At 40.0% G+C, this 21648-nt stretch overlaps 2 protein-coding genes across 3 annotated transcripts; both read right to left on the bottom strand.

The window, feature by feature from the left end:
* Positions 1 to 5910: 5910 nt before the first annotated feature.
* hnf4g (hepatocyte nuclear factor 4, gamma) lies at positions 5911 to 18711 on the bottom strand. 2 transcript variants are annotated; one of them, XM_079180980.1, is made up of 11 exons: positions 18517 to 18711; positions 12853 to 13021; positions 12433 to 12527; positions 11679 to 11785; positions 11429 to 11578; positions 10905 to 10992; positions 9831 to 9983; positions 9123 to 9172; positions 8745 to 8931; positions 7587 to 7706; positions 5911 to 7095 (listed from the first exon to the last, which is right to left on the bottom strand). In XM_079180980.1, exons 1-11 carry the CDS (start codon positions 18545 to 18547, stop codon positions 6974 to 6976), a joined length of 1272 nt encoding a protein of 423 aa, XP_079037106.1. In that variant the 5' UTR covers positions 18548 to 18711; the 3' UTR covers positions 5911 to 6973. The 2 variants fall into 2 exon arrangements, with proteins under 2 accessions (XP_079037106.1, XP_079037105.1); XM_079180979.1 differs by lacking the exon at positions 18517 to 18711 and adding an exon at positions 14466 to 14710.
* Positions 18712 to 18964: 253 nt separating this feature from the next.
* Positions 18965 to 20494, bottom strand: gpr141 (G protein-coupled receptor 141). The gene has a single exon (XM_079181954.1). It carries the CDS (start codon positions 20478 to 20480, stop codon positions 19710 to 19712), a length of 771 nt encoding a protein of 256 aa, XP_079038080.1. The 5' UTR covers positions 20481 to 20494; the 3' UTR covers positions 18965 to 19709.
* Between the last annotated feature and the right edge of the window lie 1154 nt (positions 20495 to 21648).

Raw genomic sequence — 21648 nt, 5'->3', positions numbered from 1 at the left:
TCCTTTGTACCTTTTAAAGTGAGCTCAGTTCTAATTTCGGGGTAAAATAATTATATCCGGAGCTGTTTTTGAAATGAAAGGCCTTGCCTCTGTATGAAAGGCACATTATTTACACTTGGTTTGTTTCTGATCATCTAATCCAAAAAGGAGACCCAACAGCCTTGTGAACTAGAGATAAAAGTCTCTATTTTCTAATTCTACTGATCTTTCTCAGGTGCATTTATATATTTCTTTCCTGTTTCATGATTTAAATTCATTAGCTCAGCAATGCTCAGATTCCAACAGTAAATTCCTTATAGCATGCTAATGTTGACCAGTTGCCACCAATGTATTCATATCTTTTTTATAAATCATTTTGTAATTCTGCTTGGGAGGAAAAAAATGTACTTAAAACTAAGAAACGCCCAGACAATGTTCTTGAACTTCATGCATCCAGCTTGAAAGTTGGGTGGAGGGAGCAAGGAAAATGGAAAGATCAAGGAAGCTTTTCCAGTTCAGGGTCACGAATTACTCAAGACACAACATGTCTTGTGACTGCATTATCACATTATGGACTATTGATGTGACTGTCACTGGGGAAATTGCCATCTCTGCCTCTTCGGTGATGGATTTATCCCTGATTGCTAACATGAAAATGGTCAAAAGCCCTTCCTCCTTGATTCTCAGGGTCTGAAAACACCTAAGATTTGAATATGGTGTTTTAGATACAGTATATTACTCAGCTATCCAGCATGATTTTGCCTGCTGGGAACATCTTTGCCTGTCTTTATTTGTATAATTTCGTTTTTGTTATCTGCAGGAATACTACATTGAATACCAACTCTTTGCTCGTGGCCCAATGCAAGGTAGGGCGGATTTTCAGGTTGTCTTTCCACACATAGACCATACTTTTACCCATGCGAGTTTCATGGCTCTAATGATGGCAATGTTGGTTGCTTGGTTGGGTTGCTACTTTGATTCAGACTAAAATATTTCAACAACTATTGGATGGATTGCTATTACATTTTGTACGGCTAATCATGTTTCTCAGAAGATGAATCCTACTGACTTTGGTGAATCACTGACTGGTCCCCATGTGCCAACATGAGGTAATGACATGTCTCCATAACTGTTGGATAGATTGTCAAGAAATATGGTAAAAATATTCTTGGTGCCCAGATGATGAATCCTTATAATTTAGGTAATCCCCTAATTTTTCCCGTAGCATCACCAGCAGGTCAAATTTGTCATTTATAATTTCAACAACACAACGTCTAACAAATGGATTGGTACCAAATTCTTTTACAGACATTCATGGTTCCCCCAAAAATTACACAAAATGACTTTGGTTGATTTCAATCAGGGGAGACAAGTCAGATGAAGATTATTTTTAACTGATTTGAACTGGAGATGTGAGAACTGATGATAAAGTCTTGCGAGTCTTTGGCGCTTGGACTCTACGGGGAGATTTGTAATCTAGGGGCGTCTGCACTGAGCAGCAACAAGATAAATCCCCTCGTGGAGTCCAGACGCTGATGAGGCTGTTAGAATGATGAGTTGATGAAGCTGATGAAACTGATGAAGCTGATGAATCTGCAAAGACTTGGCGGAGATGGGGAGGTGGAGAGGTGCGTAACAGCATCATGAACATACTGAAGGTAGAGAGACAATCATATTTTATTTATATATATATATATATATATATACTCAATTACCTACAAAACTATACATCTGCAAAACATCAACATGTTAGCTCGGTATGGTGTTGCAGTGCCGCTAGCATAGCTAAATGTTTTTCTTTTAATATGAAGACGTGGCCTAAACTGAAGGTCATGGGTTAGCTCGCTTATCCAATCCTATCAAACTGCAGCTATTGGGGCTGCAACATGCTCTTATGCAGGAGGTCCTTTTGAGTAGAAAGGTTGTCATTTGAACCAAACACTTTAGCATATAATTTAACTGAAAAACACACCTTTTAACCAGAAAAGGTGCTTGTTTCGGAAGAAGTCAAATCTGCACTCTTTGGCCTTCATGTCACATGGTTAAAAACAACTATAGTAAAGTCATTTTCAAAGAGAGGTATCCACTTAGATTCCATGTTGCTTAGTGTATAAATAAGGGCAGTATTCATGGGCCCTTATTACTATTTGATATCACCTCTTATGGTGCAAAACATAGCCCACCTACGCGCTACAATTTGCAATACATTTAGCGTTATTGACCAAGGTCCATAGGCACCCTATAATTTAAGGAACCAAGCAAAGACTTTTACTGTGCATCACGACAGGGTTCCTAATATCCTTTGGATTGAAGGTGATTTTGTTTATGCTGCAAACCTGTGAAACCATTAGAGAGGGTAAAAAGGTAAGCATTTCCTCAATGCAGATGGAGTTATCTGAACTCATGGCTCTAGTATTTAGTCCTTTCTCTCTCCTTCTTCTTCCCTCTCTCCTTCTTTACTCTCTGGCCCCTTCTTTCTCAATTGTGTCCCTCGCCTCTAGCAAATGGGAGTCATTTGTTTGTGTGAACTTCCCATAACCCGCAGTGCGTGAGACACTTATCATTCAGAATGGGGCTGCTTCGTCCAGAGTTGTAATACCTCTTCCCTTCTTCCCTTCCTCTCCTTCATTTCTTTCCTTTCACACCAGTACCATGTATGTTCCAGCTGACTCTCTCCATGGTTCATCATCTTTCTCCATTCTTTCACTCCCTCTCATACTCCCTGCTTACCCATTCCCCCCTCAACAGTACGCCCCCTTCAGCCTCTCTCTTTCTCCCCCTTCTCTCTCTCTCTCTCTCTCTCCAATCTCATTCCCAATGTAATCTCGGGGTACACAGGACCATTTTCATTACGGCACTACTCATCTTATCATCCCCCCTGTCATCTCCTCTGTCTGCTGTCTTTTTTATATTCCTTTATTCTAACAAGTCTGCATCTCAGAAGCCATCAGTGGTCCACCCCTCTTCATTTCCCTAATGTACCCCAAACACACATACACACAAACACGCACACACACACATACACACAAACACGCACACACACACACACACACCCTTGCCTGGTCCTAACCCCTAGTTTCATTGCCTTAACCTGGTTCCCATCATCATGATGTACAGCACACCCCAGCTCCCTGGAATTGTGTAAATCACTGTGTGTGTGTGTGTGTGTAGTGAACAGTACAGTATGCTTTTCTTTAACATTTTATCTGTGTGTGTATTATCTCTGCAGGCAAAATGAGCAGGAGCACGACAAAACAGATGACCTAAACATGGAATGTGACAATAAAAGAGGAAGAAAGACTAAGATGGTTACACACACAGGGGTGAGACAGAAAGTTTCAAACAGAGAGAGGAAGAGAGTGATTTTAAGGAGGAGAGCTGTTATTGAAGGCCGAGGTGAGCCTTAACCCTCTTGCTTGCTTTAATCCCTCATTTATGTGAACTCAGCTTTGGAAATGAAGCTGTCACTGTATTTTCCTTCCCTTCATCCATGCTGTGGTGTAATCAAAAACCTAGCATGCAACACACACACACACACACAGTTGCAGGACGGAGACACAGGAGAGGTCTTAAATTCATTCCAGAGTTGGAGGCAAAGATTCAAACAGCCTCACCTTGTCTCCTAGAGGAGGAATCATCGGATATGTTCGAGACAGAGGGGAATTATGGGTAAATGCACTGGTGAGGAATGATAGCCGGCAATCTCCGGCTCTAATCTGGGATCGCTGACACATGCCATTCATTTCAGACTTGCCAGTAGTCCCCTGGATGGCGTAGACTTGAGCTTACGTGTGTGACTTTGCAATCTTTTTTGCCTATTTTTGAGACAAAGATCTGTTCCTACAGTTTGCAAACAGCAATGTAAAACTAAATTACAAAATGCTGAAACACACTCATTAAAATCATCTTTGTTAAGAAAACTTAATTTAACATATTTAATAGATTGCAGATATACAGTATATTACTATAGAACTACATTCTATTGTTAGAATGTAAAGCTCATGGCATTAAAATATGATAAAATATGTTTTTTTTGATTACATTTATTTTTTTCCATTTGTTATCATTTTGACATAGTATGACAGAGGAAGGGCAAAGTACATTGATGACAGCCATTAAAGGGCAAATTGTCTAATGTGTAACCACAGACTTGTACTGCCATCTAGTGGTTATGGGAGAAAGGGGATGGATGGATGGATGGATGGATCATTTATTTGATGGTTTCGTAGATGACCAGAGAAGAGGAAATAGCTTTATTCAATATGGGTACATTTTTCTTTAACTCTCTCTACAACGGTAAAATAAATATATTCAAAAATGAAGTTAACCACTTATAACCGGTAATACATTTCATGATCAATGTATTTTCATTTAGTAGAAGAGAGAGTCCATTATTGTTTAGAAGTGTCTTATAACTAACTAATGCTCAGATTTTTTTGTAGTATTCATTTAATTTAAATATTTTGTACTCATTTAAAAATTCTAAACAAATGTGAGAGAAAAGTACACAGTACACATAATCACCCCGTAGCCTATAGGAGCATTTTGAACTTGTCAAACTTAGATGCAACTATGTAATAAAAGAAATGTTTCATATTTCTGTCCATCTTTTGCTCGTCCATCCTCCATCTGTCCCCCCCCCCCTCTCGCTGCCCTCCTCAGGTGGAGCGAGCGTCGGGCTGGTGTGTAATAGCGTACTGTCAGTGTGGGCAGCGGCGAGGTGTGAGGAGGAGAGCGGTGTGTCTCAGATGAGATATGTGACTGGCATGCTAACACACAGTTTTATCTGAGGAAAAAGAAAGAGACCGGGCCCCCACATCTCCTCACTATGGGCCTTTGATTAAAGCTCCCTGGGTACACACAGATGCACACACTTCCAAAAAACACACATACAGTGTACACACATGCACCCGCACAGATTATAAATAAATTGCAGGTAGGAGCATACACATATACAGTATATATGCATGCACACATCCTCCCATTGTGGGTGGTGTTGTTTTGACCTAAGCCAGGTAGCTTGTCCATTATGAAGTTGATAGGAGGATTTGGTCATGTTGATTCTAGACAGCATCATCTCCTCTACCATAAATAACCCGAGTGTTCTCTGTGAGTCACACAACAATATATAGAGAATAAGAGCTCTCAGCTTTATCCCCTGGTCTCATCCACCGCACAGAAACGCTCACACATACACAACACAAAACCGCAAGAAAATGATGACAAAATAACAGATTTAAAAGTACAGTTGGCCCCGGCTCAGTTTCAGCTTAAATTGTCCCTTTACAATCTAGTTTGGCTTTAGGGTTTGTCTCAAAGTGTGTTTTCTCAGATGGACGGCAGGGGAAACTAGTTTGATTTTAGATGAGCAGCATCTTCCGGCAGTGCAGTCTCAATAGTGTGCCAATAAAGCTTTGGATACAGCCTGTATACCCCTAACCAATGGAACTGTGGGGGAGCATGATGACTTCCACGACGAAAGTAATGGACAAACACACTCAGTATTCTTGCATCTGGAGAAACCATATTGAAATACATCCTGTCAATTTATCATCATCTGTCCGTCTCTATTGTTTTCCTTTCAGGATCAAATGTGAAAAAATGTCAATTTCCATTTATTGCTAGCAATATCCATTGAAATGGTTTGCTGTGGCTGTACTAACGGAATTTCTCATCTTTTATCTCCCACTTTACTTTTTCCTTTATAAAAAAAAAAGAAAATTTGGTACCCCGTTAAATTTCCTCTTTGGACCGCAAGAGGGTGCTAATGTGCCACGCAATACTGTGTCTTTTGTGAGTCTCTCACTGTATGTATGTCATGCATTTCAAAAAAATACACATTCAATCAATTCATTTCAAATGAACACTAAAAATTGCATTTTAATAAATGTACTGCATAAATGAAGAAATGTACACAAACCAAAATACAAATACACAGCTGATTCCAAAAATTTAATATAGAAAGACACTTTGATGATGCGAATATTTCCTATCATCCATTTGGCTATATACAGTAAGTTGTTAAAATATTACAATTTATCCACATTTCTTTTTGCATTTGACGAGATGTCTATGTAAAATAAAAGTTATTGTTATTATTGCCATGTTAATCTTCACCACAAACTATAGTACCCCATTATATTATGTTTCAGCTGCTGCATACATAAAATAGTTTCTTCCTCTGTATACCCCACAATGTGTTTTTAGATATAACATCTAAGTCTTTACAATCAGCAACAATATCTGAAGTTCTTTAGAACACAATTACTGATCTAAGACCAGTTTACTGGTGTAATAGGCCCCACTGATGCATAATGTATAAACAAAACAGAGCATTTCATTTATATTTGATGGCCAGCTGTAATTTGTTGATGATAAGCCACGATTTTCTTTTTGCATTTCTGTTGCCTTTGCAATTTATGATTAGATAGTATTGCATAGATTTACACATTATCAGGATTATCACAGTAAAGAAGCAATAAGGACAGAGGGCATTTTCTGCACTTCTATGTCCAATCAAGCAAGACATCAGTCAATAAAAACTACACTTCAAATAATGCAGAGTTTAAGATGGCATTATCTTTTCATCCGACTAATATCTACTTTACCTTTTGCACTGTCATCATTTCTATGAGCATGTGCCTTACCGACATGAACATGTAAAATCTAGATACTGCATTGAACAACAGTATATTGGTTCTAGGTGACCACAAACATACACATCATGTTTTTGTTAAACCCTGGTTTGGTGTTTCATTAGTTCACTGAATTTGAAAGTGACAAGTCGAAGTTTAACAGTGCCGCACGCAGCAGCGTTAATTACGTCTTAGTTATTGTTGCAACACCGCCAGGAGTCACATGGAGAAGGAGCAGGGTAAAGTCTAACCACAGACCCTGAGCGGGGATTGCTTTCATAATCTTATGACTGGGATGATGGATAGGGGACAAGGGAACTAGGCCCACGTCCGCTTCTTTGACAGAGTGCAGGGAGAAGTCAGAGATCTGTCTGTGTGGAAGGCGAGGGGCTGGCTGGAGGACAAAGAGGATGGGAGAAGTGTTTGTACTTCTCTGGGGCAGGACCCTGAGGGGGTGACGGGATGGGAGTGTCTGGAGAGGCTGCAGAGAGAGAGAGGCAGGGACAGAGAGACTTTGTTCATTTTTGCAAATTGAAATTGTTTTTGTGTGGATAAAAGCCATGTTGTATATATCAAGTCTGTAAAATGTATCCACTGTTGCCTTTGGGAAATGTTACATCTACGGCTGCTACTTCATAGATACAGTTCCCATCAATCTCGTGTGGCCGTTAGGTGGCGTAATATTGCCAAATGTTTGAATGAAATCATACAATAGGGCCAATACTCATCAATTCTTGTAATTGTTACATTTTTATGGAATTGTTTCACATTTGTGATGCTTATTTATTCATTTCAACTAAGTTAATGGAAACACATCTGGCACACACTTTATGAAATTTCATGTGAAGAGATAAACATATATCAGTGTCGCTTTGATATTTCTTGCGTGTGTGTCAGAAGGTTTGCGCTGGGTGAATGCAGTTTGTGTGAGCGTGTTGCATGTCTCAGGGTTGTCGAGTATCTGTCACTTACCTATCTGTGTAGTGTGAGTGACAGGCAGGGTGCTGATGACCAATGTGTGTCCAGTCAAAGGGTCATGGGCCAGCTGGGTGTGTGCTGGGTGGTGCAGGTGTGTGGGCTCTGACGTAAGGCCTGAACACATAACACAGTAATCAACCATCAGCTTCCACAGACAGTGCTAGAGATCTATCAAGTTTCTGTTATATATAATGATGGCGTTTTGCATCTCATCTAGAAACATGTTTTTTTAATCAGATGATATTTAAGGGCTGACACACTTAATGAAATGCTCTAAAACACAGAGTTCTTCTTGCACATGGTGGCATGTCACTAAATAAACCCTCGTCAGACTAAAAAGAACAATAGGTAGGTTGGATAAATCTCTGTTATGGAGAATTTAATCAATTGAGTGAGTTGAGTTTATTTCTTTGCCTTTAAAAGTGTTTTGCCAGGTGTGCATGTTTTATGTCGCAATCGAGTGAGTCCTAAATAACTTCATTTTTAAATTGTTTCGTTTGGTTAGCTTTTCTTCGTTTCAAACTATCAATTTCACATTCACATTACTGAATATAACATAATCTCAACAATGTATTTTAACAGCACTGTGGGTATGTAAGTACCACATTCCTACTGGATGCTGACAAGTAAAAAACACACAGCGCTTTCTTTGCACAGTCTTCTAAGTTGTCATATTCTGGAGTTGTTTTTAGCATGTATGGAGAAAAAAGACATTTTTGGAGATGACTTAGTACTTTATTCCACGCCTCATCTTGTGCTTGAGTTGTCTGTCATGGCCCTGTTTAGAATATGTTTGATGCATTCTACCTTTAACTACAGACTTCCTTATACATACACATTGTGTTTGCAGATGTCACCGAGAGGCACCTCATATAGCAAGTTGTCTGTTTTGGCTTTGCCTAAGATACAGTATATGTGGATTATAAAAAGTATACCAACTCTCTGCAAAATCCCGAAACTTTTTACCCATTGTATATATCTGGGGAAACTTTGCAGAGTTTGTATACTTTAGTTTTTTACATTGCTTCATGTTTGTCCAGTTCCACACATTTATCACTGAATAGCTCCACTGGAGCGTTTGGTGGTCTTGCTGAAGGTCAGCCTATTTCTCTTCCTGAAGGTTTACAAGCACAGACATGGGCCCAGTCTCACCTCCCAGCAGCATCTCATGCAGCAGGTTGTCTATCTTGGCCAGCCCACAGAGCTTAATGAACTGAAGCTGTTCGATCATCTGCCAGGTGATGCTCTGCAGGGTGGGCAGCAGGAGTAACAGCTCTCCAAAGCGACCCCTGGAGTCATACTGCCGGTCATTAATGTAGTCTTCCAGACTCATCTGGACCTGTACACACACACACACACACACACAAGGCCAAGTCTCCATCAGCGTAAGCAACCTCCCCTTGTCCTTGTAAGTTGATAGATATATTATTCAAGAATGTGTACAAATGTATATTCACTAATAATTATAAGTATAATCCACTGTGATAATAAGCTCTAAAATAAACTACAAGAGTGAAATGCTCGACCAACCTGCAGACGAATGGCCTTAATCTTCAATGGATCCCGCAAAGACTTTGCATCTTCAGATTGGTAAGGGGGGGGGGGGGGGGGGGGAACAGAAAGAATGCAGAGAATGCAATTGAGGACATGAGTGGAATTGATGGAACGACTTTGGTCAAACTGGGGAATAAAGGTAAAATGAGGGGATTTAGTGACGGGGAGATAAAGGGAGACAGGTAACACAAGGTGGGGGCAGGGGTTGTGGTCACACTAAGACAAGAAGAGGGATTGGGATCTAACTTTGAGGAGAAATGGAACCAGATGGAGGGGATTGGTTGGTAGAAAAAGAGGGACTGGTAAGAAATGGCAATGGATGTTGAGCAATCTATCATTGGAAATATTGACTTTGCTTTTTTTCAATCTTTTACTATTTATGCTATTGTTTTTTCACCTTTTCATTTCTTGTCCCTTGATTTTCTGGCTTTCGTGTTTTATTTTCTATTTTTGTTCTAGCTTTTTTTCGTGTTGCCTACTTCCAAACTAACATTTCTGTAACAGACAGACAAACATTTACACTACACATACAGGCTGTTCCTGAATTGAGAAGCAAAGGTGAGCTGGGAAAACAGAGTAACCACTCATCCCAAGGGAGAGTAACTGGTTCCTAGCATATGTTATTAATGTACCTCACATATCTTCTGATGGCTTAAAGTACTAAATGTTCCTTTTTTTAATTACCCGGGTCAAAGAAGACAATAGCCTTGAGCGCTGCATACTCGTTGTCGTCTATTTGAATATCCTGGAAGGGCTGAACCAGCTCATCCAGCACTCGGTTGGCTACCTTGTACATCTCTTGTTCAGGACTGTTCCTGTGGATCACACAGCCATTACCTGCAGAAACAGTGAGCACAGGTTAGTGCCAGTGTTGAGGTATGTGGGTGTGTATGGGGTAGAGTGCTGGTGTGTGCTGGAAGGTTGAGGTTAAATAAGTTTAGCTGTGAGAGAAAGAGAAGTTAAATCCGACTTTTGTCGAGCCTTTTCAAAGGTTTCAGTCAAGGTTATGGTAAGGGTCCTATGACGCAGAGTGCTTGAGTGTATGTAGTTGACGAACCTGCCTACAGTATGATGTTGGTACACGTTTAGGTAATGAGTAATGCCGTTTACAAATACACGTTTGAAGTCACAAAGAAATAGAAACCTTTAGTTAATCATTCTCAGCAAACACAACATTTGATCTGTGACACTTTACAATACAGTACCCAAAAATGTTTGTAGTTAGTCAGACAGGAGTGAGGAACGACCTGATAATTGATGAATTGTTAATAAATAGTTTCTGAATAACTCTGATTGTATAGTACATAATAATGGGTTAGAAACCAGATTGGGAAATACTTCATTAAGGTTGATTAGTTCAACAATATTTCTTCATGAGTTGTTCCTCATCAGCCACTGGGCAACATGAATTACTTGATCATTACTCACCCTTTGTGTGCCCCCCTGAAGTAAAGTGGCACATCATGCTGAGTAGTTGCTAAGTAGTCCCTCATTACTTTATGACTGTCTTACCGTTACGACTGTAACAGTGGCTGATCATTATGATCTACTATACATATAGTCCTCCAGAACTACTCATTAACAATGCATTCATTATCAGGTCATTCCTGATTCGTTCCTCGCTTGTTCCTTAGTAACTACTCCCATTTTTTTGACCTTTTATTGTAAAATGTTACCCATTTGATTAGTCTTCACATTGCCGAGCCACCCGATTGCACCACTGTTAAATAAGATGCCATTCTTCTGGTGTGTTCGTACCTAAAAGCAGGAAGTCCTTGAATGGCATTGACCTTTTGGCGACACCAAGCAAAAGGTGCTCACCTGCATGAGCCCTGAGCAAACTCACCTGGAAACAAACACACACACACAAACAATGTAACAATGCCTCCCCTTTTGTCCTCACATACATCACAGAGGGAACGTACTTTTACTGCAGTATATTTGGTCGTCAGATCTAGAACACTCACACTCTACTTAATTGTTATTGCTTTTAATGTTCTTTCATCTAACAGTGCATGTGGTTGATTAAAGATAACCATTGTTTCATCCCAACTGAAAGTGCCTCAAGAGAATAAGCCATTTGTTAGAGCAGTAAGCACGCACACAAGCTAAATACGACCAATATAAAAAAAACACAGCACTTCAGAATGTTAAACGAAAGTACTGAAGTCTGAGAGGTCTTGGTTGAAATTTAGGGCATGGGATTAAAACAAGGTTGACTTATTCCTCCTGTGAGCAATAGCATAATCAAGTTGATCCATCGTGCATCAAAGCCCTGTTACCTGGTCATCCAGTGGCAGTTCTCCAAATGCAGGAATATACTTGGCCCATTCCACCAACACCAATAACTGTTGTCTCATAGAATCACATGCATCTCCGACAGTGGCTGACTTCTGCTCCGATATGTCTGCTATTCCAAGTGGAGCAGTGATCTGGAGGGAGACGGAAAACAATGGCTTCCTGGGTCACAATCCCTTGATTTCCTTGTGCACATAATTTAATGTATTTAAACATATAAAAAGAAATTGTCACCTGTTGGGACAGTGATTCAGCTTGGGCCAAAATAGTAATGGGTGGCATGTCTTGGGTGTCAGGGATACTTCTTCGGGAGCTGATCCGATCCCGCTCGTTCTGTACAGCTGAAATGTAGCGGAGAGCTCAAGTTACTGTGTGTGTGAAACAGAAAGAGCAATAAACAGGAACAGGGAAGAAACAGCTCCTCCTGTACTAACACCAAATAACTTTCAAACTGGAATATGTCTCTATCTTGGTTTAGTGTTTTAAAGATTTAGCTTAAATTGGTATTACTCAGTTTAAGAGTTAACGATGACATCAGCCCTTATGGGGCAGGAACATAGTCACACAGGCTGGCATCAGCCATAGGAGTCAAACGTTAACCAGTTGCAATCCAGAACAACATGTTTGAATAACACATGATTAGGTGTCATAAAACTCCGTGCCAAGGTTATACCCCTCATAAATACACACACACACTCTAAGTAATCACTTATTTTATGGCCGAGCCAATTTCCACCATCTTGAAGCAGCTCTGAGATTCTCTGAAGAGAGCCTCTCCTTTAGTTCCACTAGTTTTAAGTCTATACTTACGTAAAACAAATGTAACTAAACGAAAATAAACTACATCTAAAATATATTCTTATACCACAGACAATACACCATGGAAATCAGGTCTGTGTTTATACAAAAATGAACAAGGTATAATTTAGACTCTTTGTGTAAACTTTTAGTTAGGAGTCTACTTGTCCAGAGAGGGAGGTTTCCCTACCTTCCTTCTTCATGCCAGCCCTGAAGCATTTGTTGAGTCTGCAGAAACGACATTGGTTTCTCTTATCTTTATCCACAATGCATTGTCTGCTGAACCTGCATACAACAAGCGGACATAATAATAAGCTTTACAGTGCAAGACAAGACAAACTGTACTCCTGTAACTCAATGTACCATGCCACGACATGATGACTGGGCTGAAAAGTAAGTCATCAACGGTTTAATAAAAGTCATTGTTAGATCTGCACTTGATCATAAGGGTGCAAATGTACAATATCGTGTTCACGTGTACACTTATGAATGCTCATACTGTTTTATTTTCAACTTATATAATAAGTATGTAAGTGTGGCATGATTTTAAGTGCGCTGTGTTTTTTACGTGTGAATTTTGGCTCAGAATGTTTTTGCTCTGTTTTTGTACCTGCAGGTGTAGACATGGCTCTTGCGTATGGAGCGTCTGAAGAAGCCTTTACAGCCGTCACAGCTGGAGGCTCCATAGTGTTTTCCTGTGGCTTTGTCTCCACAGATGGCACAGTTACTGCTGACCCCGTCTGGACCGACTGACATGCCCGGCTCTATTGGCATGCTGTCTGGAACACAGGTAAATACACGGACACATGCTCATACATCTGTATATTACACACATTGGCGTAGACACATGTAAACTTACAAACAGAATGAAAGTATAGCTGTACAAATACCATAGTTCAATATGGTCTAATACTGGGTTCACAGACTGCATTATTTCATCTAATCAAAGCGACCATGTGTACAATTTAAAGCACCTTACTACTCTAGTAAATGTAGTCGGTGTAGTTTCCATAGTGTAACTGCAGAGGTTATTTGGGGTTCCTATAATTGCATAGACATTTGTTTGGTGTTTGATTTGTACATCAAACTAAACATAAATCAGGAAAAAGAATAAATGGCCGTTCAATCGCCCGGCCTTACATTACTGTCGATGTCTTTATTTTTACTGTCACCTTCTCATTACCATAAGCATTGTCATAATCATCATGGTCGTTATTATTATTATTATTATTATTAGCAGCAGCAGCAGCAGCAGCAGCAGCATCGCCACCATAATCAAAACCATAATCATCATCATTGTCTGCATATTTATCGTTCAGTCAAAGTATGCCGCATAGAACACAACATGATCATAGCATGTGACGGTAGAAATTCGAGATGCATCAACACAGACACGATCACATCTCCCCGCACGCATCTCTCTCAGTCCCACGCCAGGCAGTGTCAAGGCGAGATGAGTCAATGTTCGACTAACTCTCTGTCCGCGTGCTGAGATGACATCAGTGCATCACCGAGATGCGTGCTTGCTCTTCAATAAAACATCTTTTATGTCACATGCTGGAATTCCGGCCTAAACGCCTTTATTAACATTCTGCTTTCATACTTTTAAAACCTGTACCTAGCCCTTTTCTGTCCTTCACTCCCACAGATTTCCACTCACATACCCATATGTGAGCAACATGCAAGTGGAATTAATTTCTCACAATCAGTGTTAACAGACAAGCTGTATACATGCACGATTGGCCAACATTAAAATGTCATGACTTCCCCCGTTTCCCCTTCATTTAGCTTATGTTAAAGCACTTCCTTTTTGTGTAAATAGAAACAAATTTGTATTCTGCTGGCCTCACTTCACTTCATCATTTAAGTTCTCAACTTACAAACTAACACAGCACAGCTCTAGTTTACCTCTTCACCCAGATGACTCATCCCAAACCCTCAATACAAGAAGCATCGCGTTAAACGAGGCTACAGATTTATCAGATACACAGTGCAAGGCTTATCTCATTTCTCTGTCCGTAATCAGACATTTTGCAGGCCCCCACTTCATTGTGGTAAATGTGTGAGTGAGCAGCTTATCAGTCTATGTATTCACATTTCAGTGTGCTATCTTTACATTGTCATTCTGTAAGGAGCATGTCCAACTATACATGCTAAAAATCAGATGTCTTGTGCTTCAATTAGTGTTTGTATGTGCATGTGTGGGTGGCTACACGCACTTACCTCCTCCTCCACAGAGCACCTCTGCATTCTCAAAGCCCAGTGTGCTGTATGAGGGATCCAGGCCTTCACAATAGTTTGCTACTTCCATATCTAATAAAGATTTACTCTGAGGAGCAGGAGGATACTTCATTCCTGTTTCAGCTTGATCTTCCTCACACGTCTTCTTCTTCCTCTCGTTGCTTCTCTCCTCTCCTCAGTTCACCCTATAGTCTCTATGTCTCCTTTTCTCTACCTGCTGGACTCTGCTTCATCTTATTCTTACAGCCATGACTAGGGACATCCCTGACATAAAAGATCTATAATCCCATCTGATTGGGGCAGGAACAAGGAGAGGGGAGGAGCTGTGGCCTAAGACTTCTCACTTTATTGCACATTACTTATCTGTCCTTCTCGCTCCCACTTATCACAGGGATGGATAGATAGAGGTGAAGGAGATATGTTCCTTCTCCCCCTCTGCCTTATTTATTTTCACCATGAGAAAGATTTCATTTGATTTTAGAGGACAGCTTTGCACTTTATGTGCATGTTGGTAAACTTCTGTGTTTGTGTATTTGCATGCGCGATGGTGTATGTTTGTGTGTGTGTGTGTGTGTGTGTGTGTGTGTGTGTGTGTGTGTGTGTGTGTGTGTGTGTGTGTGTGTGTGTGTGTGTGTGTGTGTGTGTGTGTGTGTGTGTGTGTGTGTGTGTAGGTGTGTAGCTGTGTCCTTCCCAGGCATTCTAATCTAATCAATAGTGGAGTAATAGCACCACCACCTCAGCAGATATAATCTATAAAGACACAAAGTGAAGTGGAACATGTTGATAACTTCCATTAACTCTTCAACCAACACACTCCTTTTTTTTTTTTTTACATCATTCATTAAAGTTCATAAAACTTTATGCTAAGTATTTCCAAATACAGTATATGACCTTTTATCTCTAGTGACATTAACCTCACTGACTAAACTCCTGTTGAAACATTACTGTTTTTAGTTAATGTAATATTTAAATTACCCAGTGGCTCATTTTTATTTTAGATTGGATTTATTGCAAATGTTGCTGTCATTATTTATTACTTCATATGAGTAAATATCAATACTTGTACTGAAGGAGAATTTTTAGACCGCATGATACACTTATAGTGTCTTTGGTCTTTTTCTTTAAGAGCCAATCTGCTGTGTAAAAGTATTGAATACTCCCTGAAGAGCAGTATGTAATATTTACACAACTGTATAGTTCTCACACTTCATTTAGCTCTCTTATTGTAAAAACAGATCACATTTACCAAGAACTGCTTGTTGAACAGAGAACATATAAAGTGGAAATTAACAATACAAGTGAAACAGTTGTCAGTTAGCTGCCTCCTCTTTCAGGCAGGAATGCTGTAAAAACACTGTAATTTACTACCATAAACCAGTTAACATGTCTCCACCCACCCATTTTGCTTTGGGAGTTTCATTGCACTAAATCGTATTGTGTGGCCTAAAGGTAATCTGTTGATAAGAGGCAGTATTATAGTAATGAGTGAGCAAGTCAGCAAAGTACCTCCAGTATATGAGCAAGCATAGCGGTTATATATTGTCACTGTAGGCTCAGTATATCAGAAAGAGCAATTTGTATCCGGTCACAGAGTAATAACAGACATCTTAGTTTATACGCACTGCTGAAACAAAGGGTTTGAGAGAGAGAGAGAGAGAGAGAGAGAGAGAGAGAGAGAGAGAGAGAGAGAGAGAGAGAGAGAGAGAGAGAGAGAGAGAGAGAGAGAGAGAGAGAGAGAGAGAGAGAGAGAGAGAGAGAGAGAGAGAGAGAGAGAGAGAGAGAGAGAGAGAGAGAGAGAGAGAGAGAGAGAGAGAGAGAGAGAGAGAGAGAGAGAGAGAGAGAGAGAGAGAGAGATTACATTTTAACCAGGCAGTGAGGTCAGGCCTCCTGACTCATTAGGTTTGTGGAGGGGGAAGAAGAGTTTACTCTTTACATTCATGTTCACAATCACCTAACACACGATAGGACTGGCAGAGAGCACTGTAGCATGAGTGTGCTGGATTCAATTTATCATCACATCCGATATATAGAAGTATATCTGCATTAAAATTAGAAGTATAAGCCTGTGCTTTGAAGCCTTGAGGACAGATACCCTATCATATAAAATCCATTGAAAAGGGACAAAATAATTTTACGTTGTAGCTTTTAGTGAACAGTTTAGCCCCTGTTAAGGGCAGAGACAACACGCCTGGAAAGTCAAGTCTCTAATAGTGTAATAATGAGTGCCTTCGATCTTTGTTTTGCTACATTTTGAAAACTTGACAAATCATACTCTCTTCTTGATTTCTTTGCATCAAATACACTGTAGCTAGTCAGCTGTTTAATACAGCTAATGTTACTTGGAACATTAACTTTGCTCACCACACGAATATACTAAAAACGAATTCAATGCAAATTCCAGTAGATTCAACAACCCACATCTCGGTAGGATCTTCAGGTTACTGATTTGGAAATGTTATATATAAATGAAGGTAAAAACATATTACAGATTCATAAATACTTAAAATGATAAAAAAAAAAACTATTATGACTTCTTCAGCTGAAAACCAAGGAGGACGCCTGAGAAACCATGCATCCGCCTAGCAACCAAAAGCTCTTTGAAGCCATAAAACCAAGTGCTAAGAGGCTATCTCTGTGTGAACTGGCCATAATACTGTCGCTTCTATTGAGATTAGAGCTTTTAATAGTCACAGATGATCATCAGCCACTCAACTGACTCTAGTAAAGCACTACTTCCCGATACCGGGACAGTATTAAAAAATACACGGTACAGAAGTATATTGTTCACTTTTATTAAAACTCTGCTGACAGAGTAAAGGTAATCTGCTTTTAATTTGTTGCCATGTTGTTCAGTTTTTAAACCACTGCTATGTGACTGGATTTGTGCAAATGAACAGAAACATGTGAATTAAAAAATGAGTCAACACTTCTACAACACTTTTACAGTTACATGCTATATTTCCTATAAACCCCTGGTCCCTGAAGGCGTTAAATGAGCATCCAACTCGTTCATTCTTCCCGCTAATATCACCACTTAGTGACAAGTCTGAAGGCTAGTTTGGTCAATAACATTCACCACCAAAAGTGGATTTTTTTTTTTGTGACAAACGATTTTCCAGCTGAAGTAAAGCCCATGTGTCTTTAGCCTGTAAACAGAATACACCGGGTGAATGCAATCATCTGCACTATTGAAGGCAGATCAATACAACTACAGCCTCACAAATCAATCCACAACTCTACGACATAGTCTAAACAAATGTCACCGTTGCAACTTCACAAAGGTAGTTTTACTGATATTACATTATATCAGTGCTGTTATGGTGTCCGCCCTGTGCATATCCAAGGCTTTGACTGATGCTTTTGTCAAACAACTAGATGCCAATTGGATTTAAATTTCCAATAACAGTGGATTACCGAAATACATAATTTAAAAATATTTTAGAAATAGATGTGTTTGATTTTATTAGGCACCAAGTTATATTTTTTTCAGTGGAAGTATCATATTGGAAACAACGTGACTGTACTACCATCTTGCTTACTGTGGCAACCTTTTGCTCTGTAACACTGTTACAGGTGCTGTCCTTGTACAGGCGAAACAGGTTATCACATGATCTTTACAGCACAGCATGCGCGACAAAGTGAGTCTGTCTTATCTTTTTTTTGACACAAAATGCTGTCTGCTGACTGAGAGGCGAGAATACTACTCTCATTAAATACACTGGACAAAACGCAACAAGGACATTTAGCAAACTTAAACAACCTCAAACTGTATGTATACTGCAATTTGTTACAGGATACAAAAAAGCGATTGAAGCGTGTGTGTGTGTGTGCGTGTGTGAACAGGGAGTACAACCAATACCATTAAAGTACAAGCCACGTGATTTATCAGAACATGTTACCAAACTTCCTTGAGAAACGGCTAAATGTAAGCTTCACTTCCTCCACAAAAGCAACAGCATACTTCTATACCACAGGCGATGTGGATATTTTGCATTTTAATGACAATTTAGTTAACAGGAGGACTTTGACTTACCTGTGTTTCTGTGTCTGCCGGGGATGTGCATTTATCCGGGTGTGCTGTTGTAGTCTGGTAGTGCGCAGCCCCTCAGCGCGACGTTAATCTAAGTTACACTGAGAATAGGAAAATAGTAAAGCTGTTTGACAACATTAAAAAGGAAGGTTTGCAGAGCTGAGCGGCCTATAATTCATGGAGCGACACATTGGATGGCGCCACCATAGCCCAGTCATTAGATCGATTTACTAAACAAACTCAAAGTAGGGTGGGGATGTTAAACAGTAACCCAAAGCCATAAAAACCAAAAGGAAAGGATCACCGGGGGTGTGTGTTTGTGTGCATGTGTGTATGTCAGCCAGGGCCTCTAACGCCACCTCCGAGGGCGGAAGGTAAGAGATCCAAGAGGTTTGAGGTAATGTTTCACACAATAATGAAGAGAGAGTAACAATTTTATTTATTTCCCTCCAGCTATGTACACAGGGGTTAAGTGTTAGCAAAGAAGGTATAATGTATTTATCTTTCCTTTCCACTCACATGCCTTTCACATGCAGATACTATTTGCATAGAAAATTAGGGAATTTATTAAAGACCATTGGTGTAATCTAGCATTAGAAATGTCAAACTTGAAGCCTGTGTAGTATATACAATGACCAGCAGATGGCAAGAGAGCGTTCATTTTGGGTCAAAAGCAAAGCACAGTTTCCAGTCATGATAATTCTTTCAATATTTTCACAATATGGTAGCCTACTGGTTAAGATGCCACAACCTTTACTGCATGTCATACCTCTCTCCCTCTCCAAGTTATGTTTCTCTCATTGCACTTTCAACTGTCAAATAATTGCAAATAATAATAAAAGAATTTACAAAACCAAACAGTTTATTAAGTCACATCACAAAAAGCTGCAGTTGACAGAGCAGTCATAGGAAGCAAAGCATGGCACATCTGACAGAGATAAGATGGTAGCTACTAGCTAACTAGTATATCTGGTTTTGAAGATCATCGAAACAAAATAAATGACAACAGCCTCAAAAGGGCTGACATTAAGTGAAATGGCAGCCTCATTAAACACTGCTTTTATTGAAATGCACATAAGCAATACAAAAATATTAACAATTAATATGGTAACAAAGAACATTAAAGTAAAACAAAGTTACAAAATAAAGCAATTACAGTATCAGGAAACCCCAAACACACATCCAACCAACAGTTGTCAAATAGCCTTTCCCGGTGAGCACATGTAACAGGTTCTCCTCCCCAAGAAGGTGAGCATGTCCAAACAGTTCAAAGTGGTCAGACTCAGAAACACCTCATTGACATTCTGCAGATAGACGTGTTCTAAGTAATTCAGCCGGAACATATGGTAGGGAATGAAGCAGACAACCATAATGAGAGCAAAGCACAGACTCTTCAGCTGAGCCCCAAAGTCCTGCTGAGAGGTGCATCCCTGGCGGTGCTTCCTGTATAAAACCCGTAGGGTATTGGCTTGGAGGGCTGTCAGTACGGTGGCCACCACTATGATGACTGTGCTCATGATGTAGTTAAACACCAAGGCAGCAGGCCCTATGTGGTTGCCAAACTTGAAGCAGATTGTGGTACTGTTGGCCAAGCTCTGATTTGTAGCGTTCTTTCCATAGGCAAAATGCATTATGCAAGGGGCCATGACAAGCACCACGATCCACACCACAGCACTGGCAACGAGTGCATGAATCTTCTGGAGGGAGGCCACCCGCTCAACTTTGTGGTAGAACGTCATTAGGCGTGTGATGAGGATGATCACGTAGAAGATGAAAGACATGTACATGTGGATGTGAATCATGCCGCTGACCGCTTTACACCACCCGCGGCCCAGGCGCCAGTGATGAGTCGCGTAATAGTAAATCCTGAAGGGCACAGTGAGAAGGAAGACGAAGTGGGTGAAGATGAGGTTGAGTACAGCAATGGAAGTGATGGATGTCGTGCTGGACTTCATGATGTGCATCATCAAGCAAAGGCTGATGGTCCCGGTGACTAGAACCACAGAGTAAATGACCAGGAGGACTGTGTGGTAGTCATCAGGATTTTTAGGTAAAGAGCTTGTGGTCATCATCGAGCTTATGGCGGTGGATAGCGTGCTTTGGCTCGTCGTGGAATCCATCTTAAAAAGAGAAAGAAAGGGAAGAAGAGAGAGGAATACATTAGGAAATGTTTTTTTTGGAGAGTTTTTTCTTATCCAAATAGAGGATCTAAGGATAGAAGGTATTGTATGCTACTGTTGTTTTGTTTTGTTAAACTAGACTGAATAAGTAAAATGTACTTGACTGTTAAAAACAGGAGTAACAGAAATAAATAAAAGACAGAAAAAGAGAAAAGTCATGAATTCATTTATGACTCTATTTATGATTATTTAACACTTAGTTTGTAATAGCATGCTTTACTAATATTAGCCTTTTTTGCTCATATTTAAACACATAATCCAGAACAAGACGTAAACCGTAGTATTCATTTAGTCCTACATACAAGTGGTAACAACATATTATCCGTTTAACATGAAACAGGACTAAAAGCAAACAAAATGATTAGGATTTAAACATCATGAGGTTTAAAAACAAAGATAGTGATCAGAGTATAGACTAATCATTACCAAAAGAATAATACTGCAATGAAAATTGCATCATGCATGGACATTACAGTAAACAAAGCCGGACTTAACATACCTTTTGGTTTCAAGACAAACTGCCTGCCGATTGCTCCTGTGTGTGAAAATTAGGCATAAAAGGATGTATATGTCCTCCACATGAAATCAACTTATATCCAGCAAGCAATAGTTACATTTTCACAATGTGCCGGCGAGCATGGGAAACGATCGATGTCTGAGGAAGTACGTCTGTGTGTGCGTGTCTTTATTTCTGCTTGAATGCATGTGTTAGTATGTGTGCGCCAACTAATGTGGAAGTTAAGGTTATGAAAATTAACTTTGTCTGTGGGACTGTGTTGTCAGAAACCACCGGTTTTGCATATTGTGTGTGTGTGTGTGTGTGTGTGCGTGCATATGTGTTCTGTCAGAAACAGGAGGTGATTGCACACACATGTTTTCACAACCAACGAGCTGGCTGCTTCCTCCTTCTGGTCACCCCTCTACCTATGCCTGCTATTTTGTGTCTGCAATATTC

The sequence above is a fragment of the Pholis gunnellus genome (assembly GCF_910591455.1).
Source record: "Pholis gunnellus genome assembly, chromosome: 20".
Taxonomy (NCBI): Eukaryota; Metazoa; Chordata; class Actinopteri; order Perciformes; family Pholidae; genus Pholis; species Pholis gunnellus.
The sequence above is the reverse complement of the archived record's forward strand: the minus strand, read 5'-3'. Positions and strand labels throughout refer to the sequence as shown.

Excerpts from the sequence above, each read along its gene's own strand:
- gpr141 (XM_079181954.1), bottom strand. The coding sequence starts at position 20,480 with ATGATGCACATCATGAAGTCCAGCACGACATCCATCACTTCCATTGCT.
- hnf4g (XM_079180979.1), bottom strand. The coding sequence starts at position 14,595 with ATGAAGTATCCTCCTGCTCCTCAGAGTAAATCTTTATTAGATATGGAA. Across the intron at positions 11,786-12,432 it reads GGCTGGCATGAAGAAGGAAG|CTGTACAGAACGAGCGGGAT; the intron begins GTAGGGAAACCT and ends GCTACATTTCAG. Across the intron at positions 8,932-9,122 it reads TTAAGGCCATTCGTCTGCAG|GTCCAGATGAGTCTGGAAGA; the intron begins GTTGGTCGAGCA and ends GTGTGTGTACAG.